The following is a 22,632-nucleotide window of genomic DNA, read 5'->3' on the forward strand; positions in this document are numbered from 1 at the left end:
GGCGACAGAGTGCTGACTGCAGCCTGGCGTGTGTTTTTAAAACGACTAGTTTCACTCTGGCGCAGGTGTAATCAATGACGCTAAAATTTCACTGCAGCGCAGGTGTGACTGACGACGCAAAGGTGGGGGCAAACCCACCTGCCACACTAGCATCACATTCACTGGCAGCTCTATGTTCTTGGGACGTGATAAAGGAAAGCTCTATAGGAAGTGACCATTATCCAATAATGATAGAAGAGGCATTGAATCTACAACACCAAGATTCAGGGAGAGCACAGGGGCGCCCATTTAGTGGTGCTGAGTGGGAGAAATTTAGGCACATTAGTCATAAAGACATTGGACAAATCCATCCAAGTCTTGATATTGATAGCTTGAATCAGGGGTGTCCAAATTACGGCCCGCGGGCCAACTGCGATCCATTTTTAATTGACCCGCAAGAAATGTTCTAAATAGAATAGAATATGGCCCGCACTTCAACTTTTGCCTGAGTGTATTGCACTTCTTAGTTTTAACACCAGGGGGAGCTGCTCCCACTGAGTGCAATGCCGTTCCCACTTTAGGTGAGTAGAAAATATATTCCACAGTACCCGTGTGTTAATAAGCATGCATGTGCAGGTACACATGCGACAAATATCAATAATGCGCATTAATTCTGTCACTACCCTGCTTTTGCGCACCACTTTCTTCTATGCCTTTTCCTTATTAACACACAGAGTGCACACCGCTGTGCACAGCGTACACACTGCACACGCAAAGTCAGCTGATCTCATCTGATGCAGATTTGCTCCTTGATCGAGTGACATTTGTGTGGATTTTTGGCACGAGTGGCGTCGGATCAGCACCGCAGCTGGATGGCCCGGCTTACACACCCAGCGCAGCTGATACTCAGCAGAATAATTGACTATTTAATACACTAACGTTAAGGCTATATAGCTCATTTCTAGCCAGCGGCCCAGCCGCTCCTATATTTTTATGTATGTGGCCCTCAGTGAGAATGGTTTGGACGCCCCTGGGTTCAATGAGTATATTTGTGCAGCTATTTTAAAAGCTGCCAAGAAAGCTATGAAGTTAAAGGGAGTTGGGCAAAGAAAGAAGGTTGTTCCATGGTGGACAGTGATGTGCACGTCGATATCGTTATCGATATATCCATCGCTAATCAGAGTAAAACATCGCATCGACATGCGTACACTTTTTTTGATTCTGTTTTTGTAACCACAACCGCGGCAGCTTACTTCTGACTATTGGACACGCCAAAGCCCACCGCAGCCGTGCATGGAAGAGCAGAGTAATGGCGGCGGCCGGAGGAGAGTCTGATTGGTTAAGCGTGAAAAGGAAACGTAGCGTCGTGTGGTCACATTTCTCACCGGTGGACAAAAACGTTGCGCGATGCCATTTGTGCGACAAAAGAGTGTCGCACAGGAGCAACACCAGCAACCCGTTTCCACATTTGAAGAGCACGCACCCAACAGCACATAAGGTTTGTAAAGTTAGGCTAGTGGATTTGGCTAGGCTAGTACCTGTTTAGAGGAGCGACACGCAGGCACTCTTGATTTGTAGGAAGCTGAAAGCAAGCAGTTGCAGGTCCAGGATTCCTCTCCTTCTACTCCAGTTCCTCAAAAGACGTTGCAGGAGAGCTTTCTTGGACAAAGCAAATACCCAGGTGGGTGCAGGTAGTAAGACAGTGCTTTTCAAATACTTTTCACGTCATAATGTTACTGTTACTGTTTTCATTTGAACCATAGATTCACTGAAATGAATATAATGAATGGTAATGAATCCTATTCTTCACTCAAATACAGGGTTTTTCTTACCATGAAGACGGTGCTGTCTGCATAACTTGTGGCTTCAGCTTTGACCTTATGTAACAGGATCATTTATGTTTTAATAGTAATTGTAGAAGAAGCTGGATATTATTTGTATAATTTCACAAAATTTAGTAGTAACACCTGACAATTAAGCCTCTTTGTTTAATGTGGAACATTTGTCTCCAAGCTTCAGTCCCCTATGGACACCTGTTGGGGGGACACCCCCCCTATATAAGAGTTTTTCCCGCCTCACCTCTTCCCTTTTGTTCCGTGTACTCCGTGGGAGAGGTGAGCCTCGGTGAGGTCTACTTTTAATTTCACAATTTGGTTGTATACTTTAATGTCAATTAATTTGTGTAGGGGGCTCCACATATGTATCAGCAGTTGACAAAGGATTTTGTATTGCACTTTCTGTTGTCAGGTATGTTGTATTTGTGCCCCTTTTGTTCCGTGTACTCCGTGGGAGAGTTGCCAGAATAAACGGAGATAGCCTCCAGAGCTGAGCACGGTGTGGGTCACTCAAACTCAACACAACGCAAACGACACGATTCAACCGGTTACACTTATTCGACCAATTGTTGATAACATCTGTGTAGATTATTGTCAACTATTCTTTACTTTGTTGAAAAATATGTATGTGTATTTAGAACTCAGCTTGATGGAAATTCCAATCTTTTTCAGATGATTCCCAAAGAGCACAGGACATCACAAGAAGCCTCTCTAAGATGATAGTTACTGACATGCAGCCCATCTCAATTGTGGAGGATCCGGGCTTCATCAAGTGCAGTGAAGGTGCTTGAGCCACGCTATCGTCTACCTGGACGGAAGACCCTGATGACAATACAAATAGCACATTTGTATACTGAGGTGAAAACAGCAGTGAAAGAATGTTTATACAGAGCTTCTAGTGTTGTCTTAACCACTGACATGTGGACCTCCCGGGCAACTCAAGCCTTTCTGACAGTGACAGCACACTGTATAGATGAGGAGTGGGAAATCCAGGCTTACACCCTGGACACTGTCAATGTTGTAGAGGATCACACTGGTGACAACATGTCTAATGTACTAACACAGACTGTGGAGGACTGGGGCAGAAACAATAAAATACATGCAGTTGTTGCAGATAATGCAGCCAACATGGTCCAAGCTGTCAGGACCAACATGTGGAAACATATTCCATGTTACGCTCACTCATTACATCTCGTAGTCAAAGACTCAATGAAGTCTGACCAGAAGTTGATGTCAGTAATTGAAAAGTGTAGCGCTGTTGTGAGTGTTGTGTATATTTCCACCATAGCTCCAAAGCAACAGAACTGCTTGAAAAACAACAAGATGCATTGAGACTGAAAGAAAAGAAACTGAAGCAGTCGGTCGAGACAAGATGGAACAGTGTCTGGAACAATGTTGGAGAGGCAAAGTGCTGTCTGAACAGCAACAAGCTGCTCAGACAGCACTTTGCCTCCTTGGTAAAGCCAACCTCTGTCTTAGTGAGGAAGACTGGCATTCTATTAGCCAGGCTATTGAAGCCCTCAAGCCATTTGAAGAGGTCACTAGAGAAGTGTCCGCAGATAGAAATGTCACACTTTCTAAAGTGAGACCTCTGCTGTCTCTGCTCCAAAGAGCAAGTGCGTCTGCTGGGCCCAACGCTAATATACTGGCGTCACACCTTGCAGAGAATTGCAGGAGGCCTTTTCCAAGCTGGCAGCCAGCACTTTATTAGACCCTACATTCAAAAATGTGGTCTTTTCACACAATGGAAATGTTGAATCTATGAGGTCCAAGCTCATCGGTGAGATGCAGAAAGAACACCACACAGAAAAGCATGCCAGTGATGCCCCAGTTTCCAATAACCTCTCTGTCAGTGTATCAACCTTCTCAGTGTTGGTAGCTCCTCCTACTCCTTCAACTTCAAGGTTATGGCAGGACTTTGACATGCAGGTTTGGGCTTTAGAGGGAAATGGCACAGTCAACACTGACGCATACATCCAAATGCGCCGACACATGAAGGATAAAGTGATGGCCAGGAAAGAGGAGCCTTTGGGTTGGTGGAAGAAAAACCAGCAGTCACTTCCAATGCTCAGCAAACTGGCCAAGAAACACCTCACTGTTGCAAGCAGTGTTTCATTAGAAAGACTGTTTTCAAAGGCAGGGGAGTTGCTCAGTGTGAAGAGAAACAGACTGAAAGCAAAACATGTTAACATGCTCTTATTCTGAAACTCAAATTTAAAGCTTGTGAGCAGTAAAGAGAAAAAACAAACACACACTCACACACACTCTACACATGGAGCACACATAAGTATGCCCATGGTTGTGTTAGGGAGATACAGTAGGTGGTCTTGCAGAACTGACCAATCATCATGTTTTGTTTTTTCCTGTGTCAGACAGTGCAGTCCACCGCTCACTGGCCAAGATGGCATCGGCAAGGTTAGACATAGTTTGATTGTGTTCACTGTGTAGTGGTTTCTTATAGCTTCATTTTTCTTTTGTCTTACGTCGTTGACATGGTTTGGTGGAGCTTCCGCCTTCCCCAGAAGTGACACAAGATGGCATGTGTGAGGCATTTTATCAGCCGATGTTACGGAGGCGTGGCCAACACCTGGCACACCTGAAGCAGTATCCAGGAGAGGTGAACGAGCAGCGGGAGTGTCCTCCACACTCCTCCATAACATCTGCTGAGAAGACGCATCACGCTTGCCAGCTTGTGACACTTCTGGGGAAGGCGGAAGCTCCGCCCATGTCAACAAGGTAAGACAAACAAAAACAAACTAAGGTTAGACATGTTTATGTTTTCCTGAGAGTATTTGTTTTCAGGATGTTAGAAAATGTTTCTCAAAGGTTTTGTTTTTCATTGTCATTTTAAGTTACACTTATCCATAATTATTTCTTTTTTACAAAGTTTTTTATATTTTGTATAATTTTTTTATTGAACAACATTTATTTAGTTATTTAGCGCTTTATATTATATATTTATAATTTCTATATTTATATTTATTTAAATTTGCACTTTAAAATGTTTCTTTCATTGTTTTTAATTTTTTTGTAATAAATATATTAAAGGCCACTAGTGTCTTGTGATTTTTAACGTTTTTTTAACTGAAAAAAACAAAAAAAACAAAAAAGTGTTTTGATATCGATATCGCAATATCGACCTCAAAAATATTGAATATCGTATCGAATTTGAAAATGACATTATCGCCCATCACTAATGATGGACAACAGAGTGTGATGAGGCAATTCAAAGCAGAAACAAGGCATTGAAAGTCTTCAAACAGAATCATAACGATCAGAGTCTTATTGAATATCAAAGCTCACAAGCCAGGGTAGGAAGAATCATAAAGTGTGCAAAGAAAGAGTATTGGCAAAGGTTTTGTAACTCAGTAGGGAGGGAAACAGAAATATCAAGAATATGGGCAATGATTCAAAGAATGAATGGGCTTAAAAAGGAGTTTAGATGCCCTGTGTGTGTGTGTGTGTGTGTGTGTGTGTGTGTGTGTGTGTGTGTGTGAGAGAGAGTGTGTGAGAGAGAGAGAGAGTGCATGTGTGATGTGTGTGTGGTGTGTGTGTTCTTCTTGTCACGTATTATGTGGCAGTTTGCTCCCAGTGGAAATGTCTTGTTGGAAGTGTGACAGTGGACGGTCCTGTCAGTATGCCTCCAGTTGATCATGCATCCTGGCTCCTTGGCCAAATGGTGAAGCGTGCATGGCTATTACCCGGGAGTCTGCGGTTCCAAGCCCGCCCGGGCCTTCTGCACCTTGCCACAGAAGTACAGAAAGATCAACTCCCTGGGACAGACCCAGCTGCAGAAACAAATGAGGGGGGGGGGCACTTATTCAAACCTATATTTTATCTGCTTCAGGCTTAACGGCAGCTCCATGGCCACTCGCACAGTATTGAAATATTATTTTCTCTCACTAACAAGAGGCAGACAATCTTTAAATGCATAGAAAAAAACAAAATACAGTAATGACGTTGTGCTGTGTTCATTTATTGAGTTGTATAAAACAGAGGATAGAGGCGTTCAGAGAACAGCTGCAACCCCGCACAGCTCCGCTTCCGAGCTGACCAGCTGGGGCTCACGCAGCTCACTGATTGGCTAGGTGGGGCAACTCTGCACTGGCTACATTCGGTGGAGAGCGAAACATTTATTTATTTATTTATTTATTTCATAAAAAAAAAAAAAAAAAAAAGACTTAACAGTTTTAAATACAGTTTTAAACATAAATCAGCTTCAATGAATTATTCATTTATTTCAAAATAAATCGAACTGTTTCACAAATTTTGTAATGACTGCTCAATGCATTGTGCATCTCACAGTTCAAATGAATTATTTTAAAGGAAACTTTAACAACAACAAAAACATGGAGTTATTCTGCAAGGCATCACCATCAAATGCAGGAATCTCTCTGGCGGGGAGAAAAGCTGCTTGATGTTGCTTTACAAGCAATTCAGTGATTTCATTTTGCCTCTTTAACACGCCAGTAAGGAAACCTTCATTTATTAGATTTCCTTTTGTTGAGATGGAGGAGCCATGCTCATCCTTTTGCTCGTAACCCAGAGGTTTCTTTTCTGCCTTTGCTTTACATGGTATAGTTTGGTGAGGAATATATGACTGCTGCAGGCTTTGAGGATGTTTTTGAGATGTTACTGGAATTTTATATACTGTAGATGTTCCAGTGGCCTGGAACTGGCGTAAGGGTGTCACGTTTTCTGACTTCAGCTGCTTTGATGTTGACGGCCGTTGAGCTTCCGGTGGTTGCGGTTGCTTTAATGACGAAGGTGGTTGTTCAGGTGTGGCCTGTGACATCACACTCCCCATGAATACATGCATGTTGGCTTCTGCTGCAGCCAGTTCAGTCTCCACGTGGTGCCTTTCCCTTCTTGCTTTTAGCTTCAAGTTCTTCCATATGGAGTGCATGTTTGACTTCCAAGGCCTGAGCTTTGGCCTTTACAGCAGCTTGTTCAGCCTCAGCCTTTAAGCATGCAGAAGATAAAGGAGAGGATGCTGGGGAGGAGCTGGCATCTTTGCTTGAAGCCCTGCTTGCTTACGGGCCCTTTAGCCTGGGACACGCTGTCCTCTGGCCCCACCAATAGCGCATTTGCTTCTTCTTGCTCCCCCAGCTCCTCTCGCTTCTTTTGCTCATCCTGCTCATCTCCTTTTCCCACATCACCAGTCAACCATTCTGTAATGTCAGATGAGAAATGTGGAAAAGGTATCAATTTAGGCTCATCCCAGTCCATATGATCCGCTTCCCTTTCCTCTCCGTTAGAAAAGAGATTTTGTACAGCCACTTGCAAATCCATCAACTCCCCCAAATAATGATCCAATGCTTCAACACGCTTGTTCATTATTTCTTGACTTTCTCCAGCTTCCAACATGCTGTTCATTTCATTCCTTTTGCGCGTTAAAACGCCAAGCTTTCCCCGCCGTGCGTGACGCTATCATTTTTATCAGACTCATGTCATCATTCATTGCGTCAGCTTTTCCAGTCAACAACATCGTCACGCTTTGTCAAAGCCATGGTGTAGAGGACAACGGTCAAAAAAATGCTCCTTGGTTGCCGAAATGTTCTTGGTCCAGGACAGACGTATCAGTAAAAGTCTGCAATGAAGCAACTTTCATTGCTTTCTTTCTCCAAAAGCTTTTTTCTTTATTTATTTGACCCCAATGAGTTTCTAATAAAGAGAAAATGCATGAAAATACTGCCAGTCTTTGTCAAACAGCAACAAGAGAAACTTGAACACTCCACTCTTCTATGTATACACACATGACACACGCTTCTTAAAACTGCAGATGCTACAAAACAACAGTTTGACCTGTCGGAGAGGAAAATCTAAACTGGATCATCACCTGATTCACTGCAGTTGTTCACTTTGGTCGCTCTTATTGCTCCATAAAGCTCTTTATGAAGAGCAATAAGATAACAGTGAGCGACTAGCAGATAGCGGCTAGCAGATAGCGGCGGTGCCTCACTTGAAATAAATGTGAATTACCTGTGACAGGTGAAGACACCTAGCCGAACAACAAGCATTAGCATTAGCCACTAACACACACGCACACAAAAACACACACACCCATACACACAGAGTGTGTGTGGGTGTGTGTGTGTGTGTCCCAGCAGCAATCACATCAGCTGCAAACGACAACTCAGATTGTGAACTATGAACTTTGATTCGTCGTCGTCGTCTGTCTTCAGCGCCAAGGAAACAAAGTGTACAAGCACACACACACACACACACATACACACACACACACACACACACACACACACACACCCTGACACTCCTCTTCCCGGAATGAGTCAGGAGGTTAGCAGCCCCGCCCCTTGTGGTCCTTTCAGCCAATCACAGCTCGGACTGGTTGTTTCCTCCCCTTCAAGTCAAACTGGTTTTGTTTCTCAGGAAGTTGGAACCCAGTCAGTCAGTCAGTCAGTCAATCAGTGGCTCTCAGAAGTGAAATGGCTCAGGCAGCAGCTCAGCTGGACCCAGAAACCTTCTCTTGTTCCCTCTGTCTGGATCTTCTCAAGGACCCAGTGACCACTTCCTGTGGACACAGCTACTGCAGGAAGTGTCTCCAACACCACTGGGATGCAGAGGAGGAGAGGAGAGTCTACAGCTGCCCTCAGTGTAGGAGGACCTTCACACCAAGGCCTGTCCTGGAGAAGAACACCCTGTTAGCAGCTCTAGTGGAGACCCTGGAGAAGACTGGACTCCAAGATGCTCCTGCTGATCACTGCTATGCTGGAGCTGGAGATGTGGCCTGTGATGTCTGCACTGGGAGGAAACTCAAGGCCCTCAAGTCCTGTCTGGTCTGTCGGGCCTCCTACTGTGACCATCACCTCCAGCCTCATCGTGATGTTCCTCCCCTACAGAGACACAAGCTGGTGGAACCCAGCCAGCAGCTCCAGGAGAACATCTGCCCTCGTCATGATGAGGTGATGAAGATGTTCTGCCGCACTGATCAGAAGATCATCTGTGGTTTATGCTGTGTGGATGAACATAAAGGTCACGAGACAGTGGCAGCAGCAGCAGAGAGGACTGAGAGGCAGAGAGAGCTGGAGGAGACCAGGCAGAAGATCCAGCAGAAGATCCAGCACACAGAGAAAGACCTGAAGGTGCTTCAGAAGGAGGTGGAGTCCATCAACGGCTCTGCTGATAAAGCAGTGAAGGACAGCGAGAAGATCCTCACCCAGATGATCCGTCTGCTGGAGAAAAGACGGTCTGAGGTGCAGCAGCAGGTCAGATCCACACAGGGGGCAGCAGTGAGTGGAGTCAAAGAGCTTGAGAAGAAGCTGGAGCAGGAGATGATGGAGCTGAAGAGGAGAGACGCTGAGCTGGAGAAGATCTCACACACACTGGACCACAGCCAGTTTCTCCACAGGTTCTCCTCACTGCCAGCACTCAGTGCGTCTCCAGACTCCTCCAGCCTGGAGATCCGTCCTCTGAGATACTTTGAGGACGTGGCAGCAGCTGTGACCAAGCTGAGAGATGAAATACAGCAAGTTCTGATGGAGACTCAGACAAACATCTCATGGACAGTGAGCAACGTTGATGTCCTACTGAAGGTACCAGAACCCAGGAGCAGAGAGGACTTCCTCAGATGTTCACCTCAAATCACTCTGGATCCAAACACAGTGAACAAACGTCTGTTATTATCTGAGGAGAACAGAAAAGTGACACACATGATGAAAGTTCAGTCTTATTGTGATCATCCAGACAGATTCACTTACTGGCAGCTGGTCCTGAGTAGAGAAGGTCTGACTGGACGATGTTACTGGGAGGTGGAGTGGAGAGTGGGGGTTGGTGTAGCAGTGGCCTACAGGAACATCAGCAGAGCAGGAAGGTCAAAGGAAAGTAGATTTGGATTCAATGACAAATCCTGGAGTTTAGATTGTTACCCAAGTGGATATGTGTTTCGTCACAACAGCATCAGCACTGATGTCTCAGGTCCTGGGTCCTCCAGAGTGGGAGTGTACCTGGACCACAGAGCAGGTCTTCTGTCCTTCTACAGCGTCTCTGGAACCATGGAGCTCCTCCACAGAGTCCAGACCTCCTTCACTCAGCCGCTACATGTTGGACTTTATGTTGGTTCAGGTTCTTCAGCTGAGTTGATGAAAGTGTGACTGAAGTCGTCAGAGAGACTCTGAGCTGAATTCTCACCTTTGATTCTTCTTCTGTCTTGACGTTTGTTGCCCAGTGTCTCCGGCTGTCAATCACAGGATGGGCGGGGCCTGGACGCCACTTCCTGTTTGTGCTCCTGGTGACTGTTGTCCACCTGATGTTTGTCTCCACAGCTGCTGGATGTTTGTGCCACGTTGTTTCTCTTCCTCTGCAGCCCATTCATCCCACAGATTAATAATGTGTCATTAGTCCACATGACAACTTTATTACTGTGGGAACACAGCTGAGGTCTGCTTCCACTCTGGACCTTTCCCCGCTGACCTTTGACCTTTCAACAACTCATCCATCTAATCAACCTTCTGACTGTTGATCCGTTTGTCAACAATCAGATGAATGCATGTAAATATTGTGAGAGAATTTTGTCTTTTGATTCTGCTTGTTGGCTCAATGTGCCAATAGTCAATCAATAAGTCATGAAATATGCCATCAGTCTGTATTGCACAACAATGTCAAGTCAATGATCAAGTGTTGAATTGAAGCAATAAAGCAACAAGACAATCCAGACAGCAGTGGGAGTGTTTCCTGGCAGTGAACTGGTGCCAGTCAATGAGCTGACGTGACTGATGTCAGGCTGCAGTACCAGCTGCTCACCACAGGGGGGGAGGCAGAGAGTCAGCAGGAACTAAGCACAAGGTCAAAGGTCAACTAACAGTTAGCAAAGCAGCTTCATCTGCTGCTCAGCAAAAACAGGGGAAAAAAAGTGTGCACGCATGCACACACACTCACACACACACACACACACGCACCCACATGCACGCACACACACACCACTATTTTACAGAACAACTAGAGAACGGGTACTTTACTGACTCACATTGTATTTACTTTATTGCATCATAACACTCATGATCATGTGAATTCATATATAGTGATTATATAATGCTATATTAATAAATAATATAAAATATAATATACTATTATATTATATTATATTATATTATATGCATTTCTAGCCTCGGCCTTTAGCGACGTCATATTTAATCAACCCTAAATGAACACAAAATGAGCTTCAACTCTTGTCCAAACTGCACCAATAAACTGAACATTGTCTCCAATTCAATGCACCACGGTTTATATATTTGAAACTGCAGATGGTTCGGCAACTAAATCTTTATATTCTTCTTCAAGTATTACGGCTTCACCGTGGTGGCAACTGGATCTCCAGGTTGAGTTCAGTCTTCGAGGTTCTCAGGGCTTCTTATCCAATCACAGGATGCTTAGGTGTGAAGTTCAGCGTAAAGCCAGCTAGCTGACCTTGCCATCGGAGACTCCAGATCTGATTGGCTATTGCTACTAACTGCTCAGTGGTCTAGTCAGTCCCTCCGGAAAAACGCCATTATGCGATTTCGTAATTCAAGGCATAATCAGTCAAAGTACGCGTAATCATGCGGGGGGGAATCGCATTTTTCCAAAGACACTTTCGCCGCATAAATCTCCGATTTCCGAGCAAAATATGCGAGGTTTGCGTAATTTTATAATTCCCCCAATTTTTTGTTTACTTGACTCAAGCGCAACCATTTTCCTCCCGTTCCTTTGAGAACGTTATTTGCAAAAAGCGAAGAAGACGAAGAAGAAAAAGAAGACGAAGAAGAAAAACAACAACCAATCAAAACCTCAAAGCCTTGGTCTTCCTTTACCACTGTCGCAACCCCATCTGAGTGCCTGCACGCGTGGATTTATGAGACGGTTTCCGACGGGTTCCCGATGTGAGTCGTGCATGCGATTACGAACCGAGACTTTTTCGATATTTCCCGATTTATGACATTAGATTAATATGCGTTGTGCATGCACCATTTCAACTGGGGAACATTTAACGTCCGTCGCAGATGGAATCTACTGCGATTTAAAGCACATTAGTAGGTAGGGCTGGAATGTGCCGTCTTTCTAAAAATAATATAATATAATATAATTTGAATCAAAAATAAAAACATTTCATCACTCTGTGATTGAAATATATGTCATATTAATTTATGTTAATATTAATATATATGTATAAATATTAACAGTAGTTATTAATTAATAACTTCGACAGTTTGCGCCCCCCCATACCCCGACACACAAACACACAGCAACTATGTTTTATAATGTGCGTCAAAACTCCCAGCAGACCGCGCAATAAGAGTTGACACTTTGTTCACGTATGCACTTATTTCAGCATCTGTTTTGCCACCTCTTTGAAATACAAAGTACATTTTATTTTATTGTTTCAATGTATTGTTTGCTCCATTGTTTTGTAAGTACGAGACATCTCTAAGGTCTGAAATAAAAGATGAGAACTTGATTATTCTCAGCACTTTCTGTCATTTAGTATTCCTTATAATCATAGGAGGAGTGATGGCCGATCGAGGCTTTGTTGAAGCTTTGACACTTGATTCAAAAAAATGGTTCATTACTCGAGGCTTCAACGACACAGTGCTCGAGGAGGTCATCTAGTGGTCAATAATATGAAGTGCAATGGAAAGGTGTTCATTGTTTCATAGGTTGTTTGGGATTTGATTCACCATGCATTCTTATTGGACAACACTACATGGTTGTATGGTTCAATGCTGACACAATAAAATAAAAATGAAAAATGAAGACAATGTCTCTTATTTGGCACGACTGATTGTAGTAGACTATAGCTCTATACTTAGCCTGACAGTTTGTGCAATGAATTATATTATATCCTAAAACAAGACTAAATAGCCCATAGTTTAAAAATATGTTCAATAGTAAGTGTTCAGTGGGTCAGATGTCAAATGTGATCTATTTAAAATGTAGAATAGATGAGCTAAATAACACATATATAATACGCATTGATGGGAATGGAACCGTCGCCTCAGTCTTGCAAGTCCAAGATTGTCATGATGTACCACAAACCCAAATCACACTCCCTTTTTTTCATCTGAGCTGTGTGAGTAGCGTTAGCGTCTACACACCGTGATTCCTCATCAACTCCCACCAATTTGCATGTTACGGAGCTTAACACTGTCAAACCAAACCCGTGTCGATCAATTCTCCATTGACTTCGAAAGCTCAACTCAGCTCTGAGTCGAGACAACCAAACCAGTGATAGGGTTTCCATACTTCATGAAGCAGTGCACTGGTTTATGCTGTACGTCATCAACCATGTGATTCTTCCTAACCAAAACAGCACTTCTGACTGTATCATGGAGGCATAGAAAAATAGGACTGTATAGCAATTTTCTGTTTGACTGCACTAGATGAGTGTATGGTTTCCAGTGGATATCATAATAATAATAATGATAATAATAATAATATAACAATAACAATATTATTATTATTATTATTATTATTATTATTATTATTATTATTATTATTATTATCATTATTATTATTATTAATAAAACATGTTACTCTTTCATGGCTCGGAGGTGGTTTGAAGTGAAGCGTGCCATTTTTGTCTTGTCTTCTTAATTTCTTATTCTGACACCATGTAATGTCTTGTGTTAATAAATAACTTAATAGGACGACTTGGTTTTTTTTAGTGCAAGCTCCGTTTTTTACTTTGTTACTCCCAAAACAACTCTCAAATGGAAAATGAGTCACAAACAGCATCCGGTTAACTTTCAAATTAAACTCACAATGACTTACAGCAATATGCTACATATCTGACCGCAACATCTAGAGGCCGGGATGAAAACTACATGTAAAATATAATATTCTGCACCTCGCCCCATATTCCGCTGACTGAACTTTGACATCAGCAGTAGTGCTGATTTCCTGGAGGGACTAACCAAAGTCCTTTCACCATTGCCTGAAATAGCGAGTGAGCTGAATCTAACCTGAACTATTTCCTGCCAAAATTATACAAACAAAATGATGAAATAAAGGCCACAGAATCAAACGCACCTTTCTGCTGATTCTTGCCTGTTTGGACCGTTGGAGAGGAACTCTGTCTGTGTTGCCTCTGAAAAACGGCTGCTTTTGTAACTGCTGAGTTATCAGAGCAATGAACTTTTTATAGTTCCATGTCACCTGGATTTATGAAGAATTTCTTCATTTGTCCACCACCATATATCGTTCAGTCACGCATCAGTAAATGAGTTTTCAGTCAGGACAATTCAAGCCCTTGTTTCCCAGAAAAAGACACAAACCGATTTTCTATTTCATTTTAACAGTTCTAATGAACGCTTGTTTTTTCTTAACTGTAATCATCGGTGATGTGGAAGTGATTCAGACAAATAGTCTAAGTTTAGAAATAAAGACACTGCTCCTATATTTGAAAAACAGGGCTGCAATTCAGAATGTGATTGTTTAAAAGCAACCCTTATAGATATTTTTTTCCTTCAGTCCGACTGCAAGGTCCCCTCAAAAAAAGTTTCTATTTTACAAATACTTGTGGTTTCTGAATCGTGCCCTGACATTCAGAGGCAACCCATGCACAGAGTTCCTATCCAAAGGCCAAAGAGGCGAGAACCAGCAGAAAGTTCAATTTCATTCTGAAGACAATGGTGTTCATTTCATAATGTTGTTTGTGTTATTTTGCCAGTAAATAGTTCAGGTTCGATTCAGTACCTTTAATATCTCAAGGGAACAGTGAAATTGTTTTGTGCAACTATCAGTACAAAATTATTTCGGGTGATTAAAATCGTTTGACTAAGACAGCAAGCACTATCAGTTATTATTAAGCTAATAAAGTGTGTACACACACACACACACACACACACACACATAGATGTATATATTGAGATTGTTGAGTCAAGCATCCGTAAATGAGTTTTCAATCAGGGCAATTCATGTCTTTATTCTTGTTTGCCAGAAAATGAGACTGACTGATTTTCTATTTTTTTTTTTATTTTAACTGTTGTAATGAGCAAGAGTTTTTTGTTAACTGTTATCATCAGTGATGTGGAAGTGATTCAGATGTTAAGTCAAGGTTTAGAAACCAATGGTTCAGGAATGCTGCTCACTCTGCAATGCTCCCAACGCTACCCACCAGCACATCTTGTCAGGCTGCAAGACTCTCTCAGGGGCGCTATAGATGGCACCATGATCAGGTCCTGAGGAAAATAGCTGAAGTTGTCAGGATTCCCCCCTGCGGCAGTGTTTTTGTCTCCCTCTGCTGGTCGGGGCTCACAACGCCCTATTGTCCTTATATGGCCAAGTTCCTGTTGAGGAGATTTCCCGCCACTCTTGCTACTCACTTGTTCCTCATCTGCAGCGATTACTCAGCCTATTTAAACCCATTCATGCCAGACTTGCTTTGTCTGATGGTCAGTTCAAGTTCCTCCAAGTCCCTGACCTGCCGTGAAGCCCAGTGACTGCCTGTTTCGCAACGTTTATCCTGACCCGGCCTGTTTTCGACTCCAGAATCTGCCTGCCGGTCTGGATTTTGCAGCTCTGCCTTCCTGCCTGTGTTTGCCTGCCTGCCTGCCTGCCTGCCTGCCTGCCTGTGTCTGCCTACCTACCTGCCTGCCTGCCTGCCTGCCTGCCTGCCTGCCTGCCTGTGTCTGCCTACCTACCTGCCTGCCTGCCTGCCTGTGTCTGCCTACCTACCTGCCTGCCTGCCTGCCTGCCTGCCTGTGTCTGCCTACCTACCTGCCTGCCTGCCTGCCTGCCTGTGTCTGCCTGCCTACCTGCCTTCCTGCCTGCCTGCCTGTGTCTGACCTCCGCCCGTTTTTGGATTCTGATTCTGCCTGCTGAAACTGAAAGACCTATCAAAAAATAAATCTTTTTTCTGAAATCTGCTCGTGGTTCCTGAGCCGTAGCCTGACAGAAGTGCTGAAAGGGGTGTCGACAGTTCTGCAAAGAATCACCAGCAGGGAACCCCACCAGCTTTGTCACAGAAGGGGGAGGCAAAAATACACCAGGCCAAGAGAGACACCAAGGCCCTTCCCCCCTGACCAAGAGTGGGACATGAGAGTTGACCTCAACAGGCAGCTCAGGTTCCTCACGGAGGTCACCACCACATCTCTCCACCCTGACATTGTGGTGTGGTCCTCCAAGCCAAGAGTGGTGCACCTCATCCATCTAACTGTACCCTCAGAGGAGGGTGTTGAGGCCGCCTTTGAGCGAGAGAAGGCCAAGCACGCTGAGCTGGTAGCTGAGTGCTGGGAAGTTGGCTGGAAGACCACAATCTACCCAGTAGAGGTTGGCTGACCAGGCTGCATGGGGCTTTCCACCACACGCCTTTTGAGTGACTCAGGAGTTACTGGAGGGAAGCTGTGAAAGGCCATTAAAGACCTGGCAGAGGAGGCTCAGAAAGGCAACTTTTGGCTCTGGCTCAGGACAGGAGTTGGGGAAAGAACACCAAACCCCATCAACAACCACAGAATCAACGAGGCAAACGTCCCTGTCACTGCGCCGCCACAAGGAGACGTTCCAGGATTAAAGGAGCGAAACGTCAATGAATGGTAGTTCCTGGTTGATGACCCTGCAGCTGACCCGTGGGCACCGAAAGAAGTGCGACAGGCAGCAATGCCAAGCAGGAAATGTCACCTACCTGTACATTTACAGTAAGTCATAAAATAGCTATATTGCATTTATTTTTCAGTGTTTTAAGAGTCCTTTCAATAAAGAGCTAAATACCATGAAGACACATATTTTGTGGAAACACACCCACTCCCACATTCAGGGGGAGGTCCTCCACCCCCCCGCGAGATGTCCCGGTGTTGAAACTGTAGGAGGCGGCGACTCTAACCGGAAGGGTCGGGACTGTTCTTCGCTGTAGGGGGGGGGGGCGCTCCTCGTGGAGCAACTCTACTTCCTGTAGGGACTGCTTTATGCAGCGTTTTTTCCTTGGCATGTTTTCTTGCTTTGCATCGCTCCTCTGTTTACAGCGCATTGATTGATGAAGTAAATGTTTTTATGTCCTGCAGCGTGTTTGTTTGTTTGTTGTTGTTTTTTTTGTTTTTGCGTTTGCACCACGATCCTCTTTTTGGACCTTTTTAAACTTGTATTTGTGTTTGTGACTTTGCGTCGTTTCCGTGCTCAAATACGCGATTGTCCCGTATTTGGCAACTAAAAAAGCTGTCCCGTAATGAACTGAGACGGGACACACTTTTTTGTTGTCTTTTGTTTGTTATATTTGTTTATCTTATTTGCAACCTCTTAATCTGGAGAAATGAAAGTTTATTGCTTTTGAAATGGTGTACTTGCATTATTATGACATATATTATCATTATATATGATTTAAAAAATGATGTCAATAATATTGTTTATCGACAATAATTTGGAGCACAATTACTGTCCAGCAAAATTTGTTATCATGAAAAGATTTTCCGTGGTGTGTTTAAAAAAAGAGTCAACTATTTTAAATTGTGATTGAATAAAGCTGTTTCTTTGGAAGTCCGTCTCGTCCTCTCAAATCTTAAAGCGTAATGAACCTGAACAGCCCGAGGAATTTTATTATAGTCTATTTCCTGGGGTGCAACTTCCCAGGTGGCGCTGTCAGGCAACATAATATATAACATACTATAGCATTATATAATCACTATATATGAATTCACATGATCATGGGTGTTATGATCAATGCTCCCTCTAATTTTTCAACACAAGCTCCTTGAGCACACTGAGGACCACTGTGAGCAACATCAGATGTGCACGCTGTGGCCACACACCAGTATCACACCTGTTCAAAACCTTGGATCATAGCAAGTTACATGGCTTATTAAAAGAATCAAATTCCAGCAGCAATTTTCACGAGTTGACTTTGAATAGAAGTGATTTGGCCCACTTCAAATGAAAAAGAGCAAAATCTTGTAGTTGATGAGATGTGTAGTGTGTTATATGTGAGAGTCCTGCTTTAACCATAGGAAGAGTCCTGCTTTGGCCTGGCTGAGGTCCAGTTGTGGCCTGGCTGAGGGTCATGTTCTGGAAGAAATTATACATTTTACACCTTTCACACATTAAATTTTGTTCATGTAGTGCCGCATCTGGACCTCATCTTCTTCTTACAGGACAACTGGAATTTATTGCAGCACGGCCTTCCGATGAACCACGTTGGGTGGTACCTGATTGGCTGTGATGCTCCTCTCCTGATGATCAGATCTCACTTGAGGTCGGGAGAGAGCATAAAATAGCCAGTCTAGGAAAACACTTCCCCCACAAACCACAGGGGGGAGTCAGACCGAGAGGATCTGGCTCAAGGCGCGAGGGGTACTGCCTGGAACCGTCCCCAAAGTTGATGACTGTTATCTGCTCCAGGACGTTCCTCAGCATTGAACAACAACGCCAGATGGTCATGAGGGACTCACATTTGCACAATGTTAAAAACTGTATTTTCTTCTCCACAGGGACGCTTCAAACTCACATATTTGCAATTGTTGTTGAAAATAAAGCATGAATGGACTTTGAATGGCCTCCCTAGCTCAAGGTTTGACCAATCCACCATTCTATCCTGAAGGAGGCCTGAGTACAGTGGAGCTTCAGGTGGAGCAACAGTGCCCTCAAGAGGCAGGAATAGGAAGTGCTTCTGGGTGCTTGCGTTGCATCAGTTTCTCTCCCTCGATGTTGTGCAGTTCATTCTTTTCTTTTCACACATTTCTCTTCCATGCCCCATGCTACTCTGTGACAATATCCACTCTCACTAAGGTTACAACTACGGCACACTCGTGTCTTAGCTATCTCCAACATTGCACACACACACACACACACACACACACACACACATATATGTATACACACATATATATGTATATATATATTTATATGTATATATATATATATGTATATATATATATATATATATATATATATATATATATACATGTGTGTGTGTGTGTACATATATGTATATATATATATATATATATATATATATATATATATATACATATATATATATTTATGTACACTCATACACTTGTAATCTGTGTTTCATATATCCACAGTTATATCGGACAAAGTAGAAGAAAGGTTTGTTTCTACCTCCTTTTGAATCAAATTTCCTTTTCAGGCATGTGTGTTTAGATTAGGCTTATATGTGTTTGGATGTATAATGTGTGTGTAAGAGCTATGGAACTCTACGGGGTGCACTGAATGGAGCCGGTAACACTATGGGGGTGTGACTCCGGCTAGAGAGTCACGGAGGCAGTTCAAGGTTCAACAGTCCTTTACTTCTCTGATTATCAGAAGAACGTGGTTCTGTAACACAATACAATAATACAGTACATTGTAAATTAACACACATATATATACATAGCTACATGAATCACAAGTTCATGAGGGATGTGCTTCCTTTGTCCTCCCTTGAGCTCTTTGCATGAGTCCTGCAACAATGCCTTTCTTTATGTGGAGGTCTTTTGATTGATTTCAACATTTCAATATCAATAATCATATTATTGTAAACAAACACCTAAACTAATCATATTATGAAGCACAAACATCTACACTAAACACAGTAACACCTTCACCCCCACTGAAAATGCTCAATCCTGCAGTCCTGTCTTTACTGTTGTATTGTATTTGGACGTTTATGCACAATCTCGTTGTACACGTTTACGTGTTGCAATGACAATAAAATCAATCAATCAAATTCTATTTATATAGCACCTTCCAACAACCAAATGGTGCACAAGGTGCTTTCCAGAGTGAAACAAATAACAGCAATAGCAATAAAAACAGTTAAAATACAGCAAAACTGTGAATTAAAAAATAAGAATGTATGGAGTGTGAGAGTCAGTGTGTTGTCAGTAATGCCTGTAGGTGTGTGGATGGAGTGAATGGTATTAGTACGTGTTGTCTGTGTGCAACAAAGACAAAGCATGACGGGAAGTGAAAAACAAAGCAGCTGCTGCGGTGGAAGCCAGGTGTGAGAGAGCCAGTGCTGAGGGAGGCGGTCCTAAACAAGCTGTGCACCGGCCAGGTGCACCTGGTTAGTCATCAGCACCTGAAAGAGACACACAACCAGTACACAGCAACAACAGGGCAATAGCCAAGGCCCCCATGGCCAGAACAGGGCCACACTGCACAGCACACTGAACCGACTCACATAGATTTTACTATCTACATACACATCAATCTGCTGCAACATGCAAACGGAAGCAAAGCAGGTGGAGATTTAATTATGTTGCTCAAGAAAAAAGGTGCATTAAACATTTATTAAACAAATATATATTTATTAGTAGTGGGACTCCATTAAAGAAAATAATCTAATTAATGATGGCCTTTGTAGTTTGTCAAACCTCTGACCTTTGACCTCTGGTCAGTTCACTCCAGATTATTCTGTCACAACCTTTGAATTTTTTTCAAAAATGAATCAACAAATGTTTTGTTTCATTAATGGCCTCAAAAAGTTTTGACTTGAATTGACTTCAGAAGCTGCACTATGAGTAAAGGAGTTGATTTTAGAACCATCCAGAACCACCAGGGTGTTTAGCTCTTAGAACCATCCAGAACCACCAGGGTGTTGAGCTCTTTATTGAAAACACTGGAATCAGTCCTAGACGAAGTTCTGGAGGGAGGACGAAGACGATCAGAACCAAACAAGAACCCCAAGGAAAAACTGAACCTGAACTAAAGTCAAAGAAGTAAATCCACTAGTTGAAGGTTGGGGACGGGGGCGGGGTCTGGCACTCCAAGAGCCAATGAGAAGGCTTTCCCGACAATGGAGACGGTGGATCATCCTACGCTGGATACATATGATGAATATGGATGTGGTGTGGGCTTCACTGCTGCTAAAGAAATAAAACAACAAGAAATCAGAGAACAACATGAAGAAGCAACAACTGTGATTGTTGCTGAGGTGAGACACCTGAGTCAAATGATACAAGTGTTGGTGAAGATGCCGCATTTCACAGCACATTGAAGCTACTAACATAGATCTACATACACATCAATCTACCTAAACATGCAAACACAAGCAGGTGGAGATTTAATGATACTGCTCAAGAAAAAAGGTGTATTAAACATTGATGGACTTAGATGGGAAGTGAGATTGTGGTGTCCAGAGAGGAGGACAGCAGTCAGTCATGGTTGACCTCCAGTGCTCACGCAGTGCTTCACTGGAAGGCCAAGAACAATCCAAGAGTCCATATGTGGCACTGCAAGGTCCACCAGTGGCTTCTGGGACGTCTCTCCCAGTAACCACAGCAGCTTGTAGGGAGAAGCAGTCCGCCAGCCACCAGGCTGCACTGGGGTCAAAGGTCGTGACACGCCCATGCACTCTGCCTGTGGGTGCAGCTTGCTGTTTGGCTCCACTAGTTGTAGTTCCGTCAGCCACCACTAGATGGAGCTCTCCTCTTCACTCTCCTCCTCATCCTCCCTCACCACCTCCACCTGTAGAGAGAAGAAGAGACAGCAGGAGTCAGGACTCAGGGTCCTTGAACGCATCATCACAGAGACGTTGACTGTTGATGGAGATGATGGAGTGACTGGTGAGAAGAAGCAGACTCTCAGTCACATGTCAAGTGTGGAACATATGAAGGTCATGTGACCATGAAGTGTTGGACTGATACTGAGGCCTGATGAAGATGAACTGATCAGTAATTGAGTGGTGAACTGAGAGAAGAAGCAGCTTGGCAGCAGATGTTGGATGAATGAGGAGCAGCTGGACGTCACCATCCTCCTCTCACACTGTGACTGGGAACACTGGACCTCTGCTGTGGGATCAACTGGCGTTGGTGCTGGAACCATCATCCACTGCTTCCAAACCAGTACTGACCTCACACTCTCCAGTTGATAGTCTCTGCTGTGGACAAGATCCATCAGTGGCTTCACTGATGATTCCTTCAGCTGGTTCTTACTCAGGTCCAGGTGTCTGAGGTGGGAGGGGTTGGACTTCAGAGCTGAGAGCAGCCAATCACAGCTGAGCTTTGACAAACTGCACCTCTCCAACCTGAATAGAGAATAAATGATGGAGAGTTTATAATGATGGAGTTTTTCCAGGGTGTCATCACTCTGAAAATCAAAGTATCACATGACCCTGACATACTTGCTAAAGGAAAAAATATACAAATTGTCAGCCAATATAAATATCTTGGGTTAATAATGATTCACAGCTTTCCTTTAAAGCCCATATCGACAAATTGTGTAAAATTTGTGCAAATTTCCGTGCAATTGGAAATGAAATGTCAACTGAAGCTGCAAAAATGTGCTTTCATTCAATGATTGTCAGTCACTTTAACTATTGTCTAACCAGTTGGTCCCAAGCTCGTCACAATGCAAAGAAAACATTGGGGGGTAGATCCTCTAAAAAGGGCGCGCAGCGCTAAAATGCGGCTGCATTTTGCGGCGGGATTGCGCCCGCAACCTGCGCCACAGATGCGGGGATCCACAAAGGTTTTTGCGCTAATGACATGCAGGTGCAAACACGCCCACGAATGCGGCACCTGAAACGGGTGCGAATGTTGCGGTCTGGCAACCTGAGAGCAGTTTGCGCCAAAGGTTGTTGGTGAGTGCGTGTGTTTGACAGTGAAACTCTGCTGGGATAAACGCTCCTGTGCTCCTGGCATTACGATGCAAGACACGTTAGTCACCAACACCTGAGTACCATTTGTATTTTCCATAGCCTATCTAAAATATTGGCGTATATACTGTAGTCTATGCCGATCTATATATAAGATTTGGGGAGCTATATATATATTTCAGGCTTTTCAGAGAGGAAAGTTTCACTCAGAAGCCAGAAACACTTTGACAGACAGAAGCTGCTCCTGGTTTTGGCCGGCGGTGTTTGCGTCTGTAAAACTGCGCGCGGACACGAGCGCAA

At 43.6% G+C, this 22,632-nt stretch overlaps 2 protein-coding genes across 2 annotated transcripts in view; one reads left to right on the forward strand and one right to left on the reverse strand.

The window, feature by feature from the left end:
- LOC142898370 (NLR family CARD domain-containing protein 3-like) overlaps positions 1-22,632 on the reverse strand; it is a 417,525-nt gene that overhangs the window by 384,451 nt on the left and 10,442 nt on the right. The window lies entirely within an intron of this gene.
- Positions 7,926-11,688, forward strand: LOC142898394 (tripartite motif-containing protein 16-like). The gene has a single exon (XM_076041334.1). It carries the CDS (start codon positions 8,261-8,263, stop codon positions 9,923-9,925), a length of 1,665 nt encoding a protein of 554 aa, XP_075897449.1. The 5' UTR covers positions 7,926-8,260; the 3' UTR covers positions 9,926-11,688.

This window comes from Nelusetta ayraudi, unplaced genomic scaffold (assembly GCF_046127955.1).
Source record: "Nelusetta ayraudi isolate G7.1 ecotype Tasmania unplaced genomic scaffold, CSIRO-AGI_Nayr_v1 ptg000064l, whole genome shotgun sequence".
Classification (NCBI taxonomy): Eukaryota; Metazoa; Chordata; class Actinopteri; order Tetraodontiformes; family Monacanthidae; genus Nelusetta; species Nelusetta ayraudi.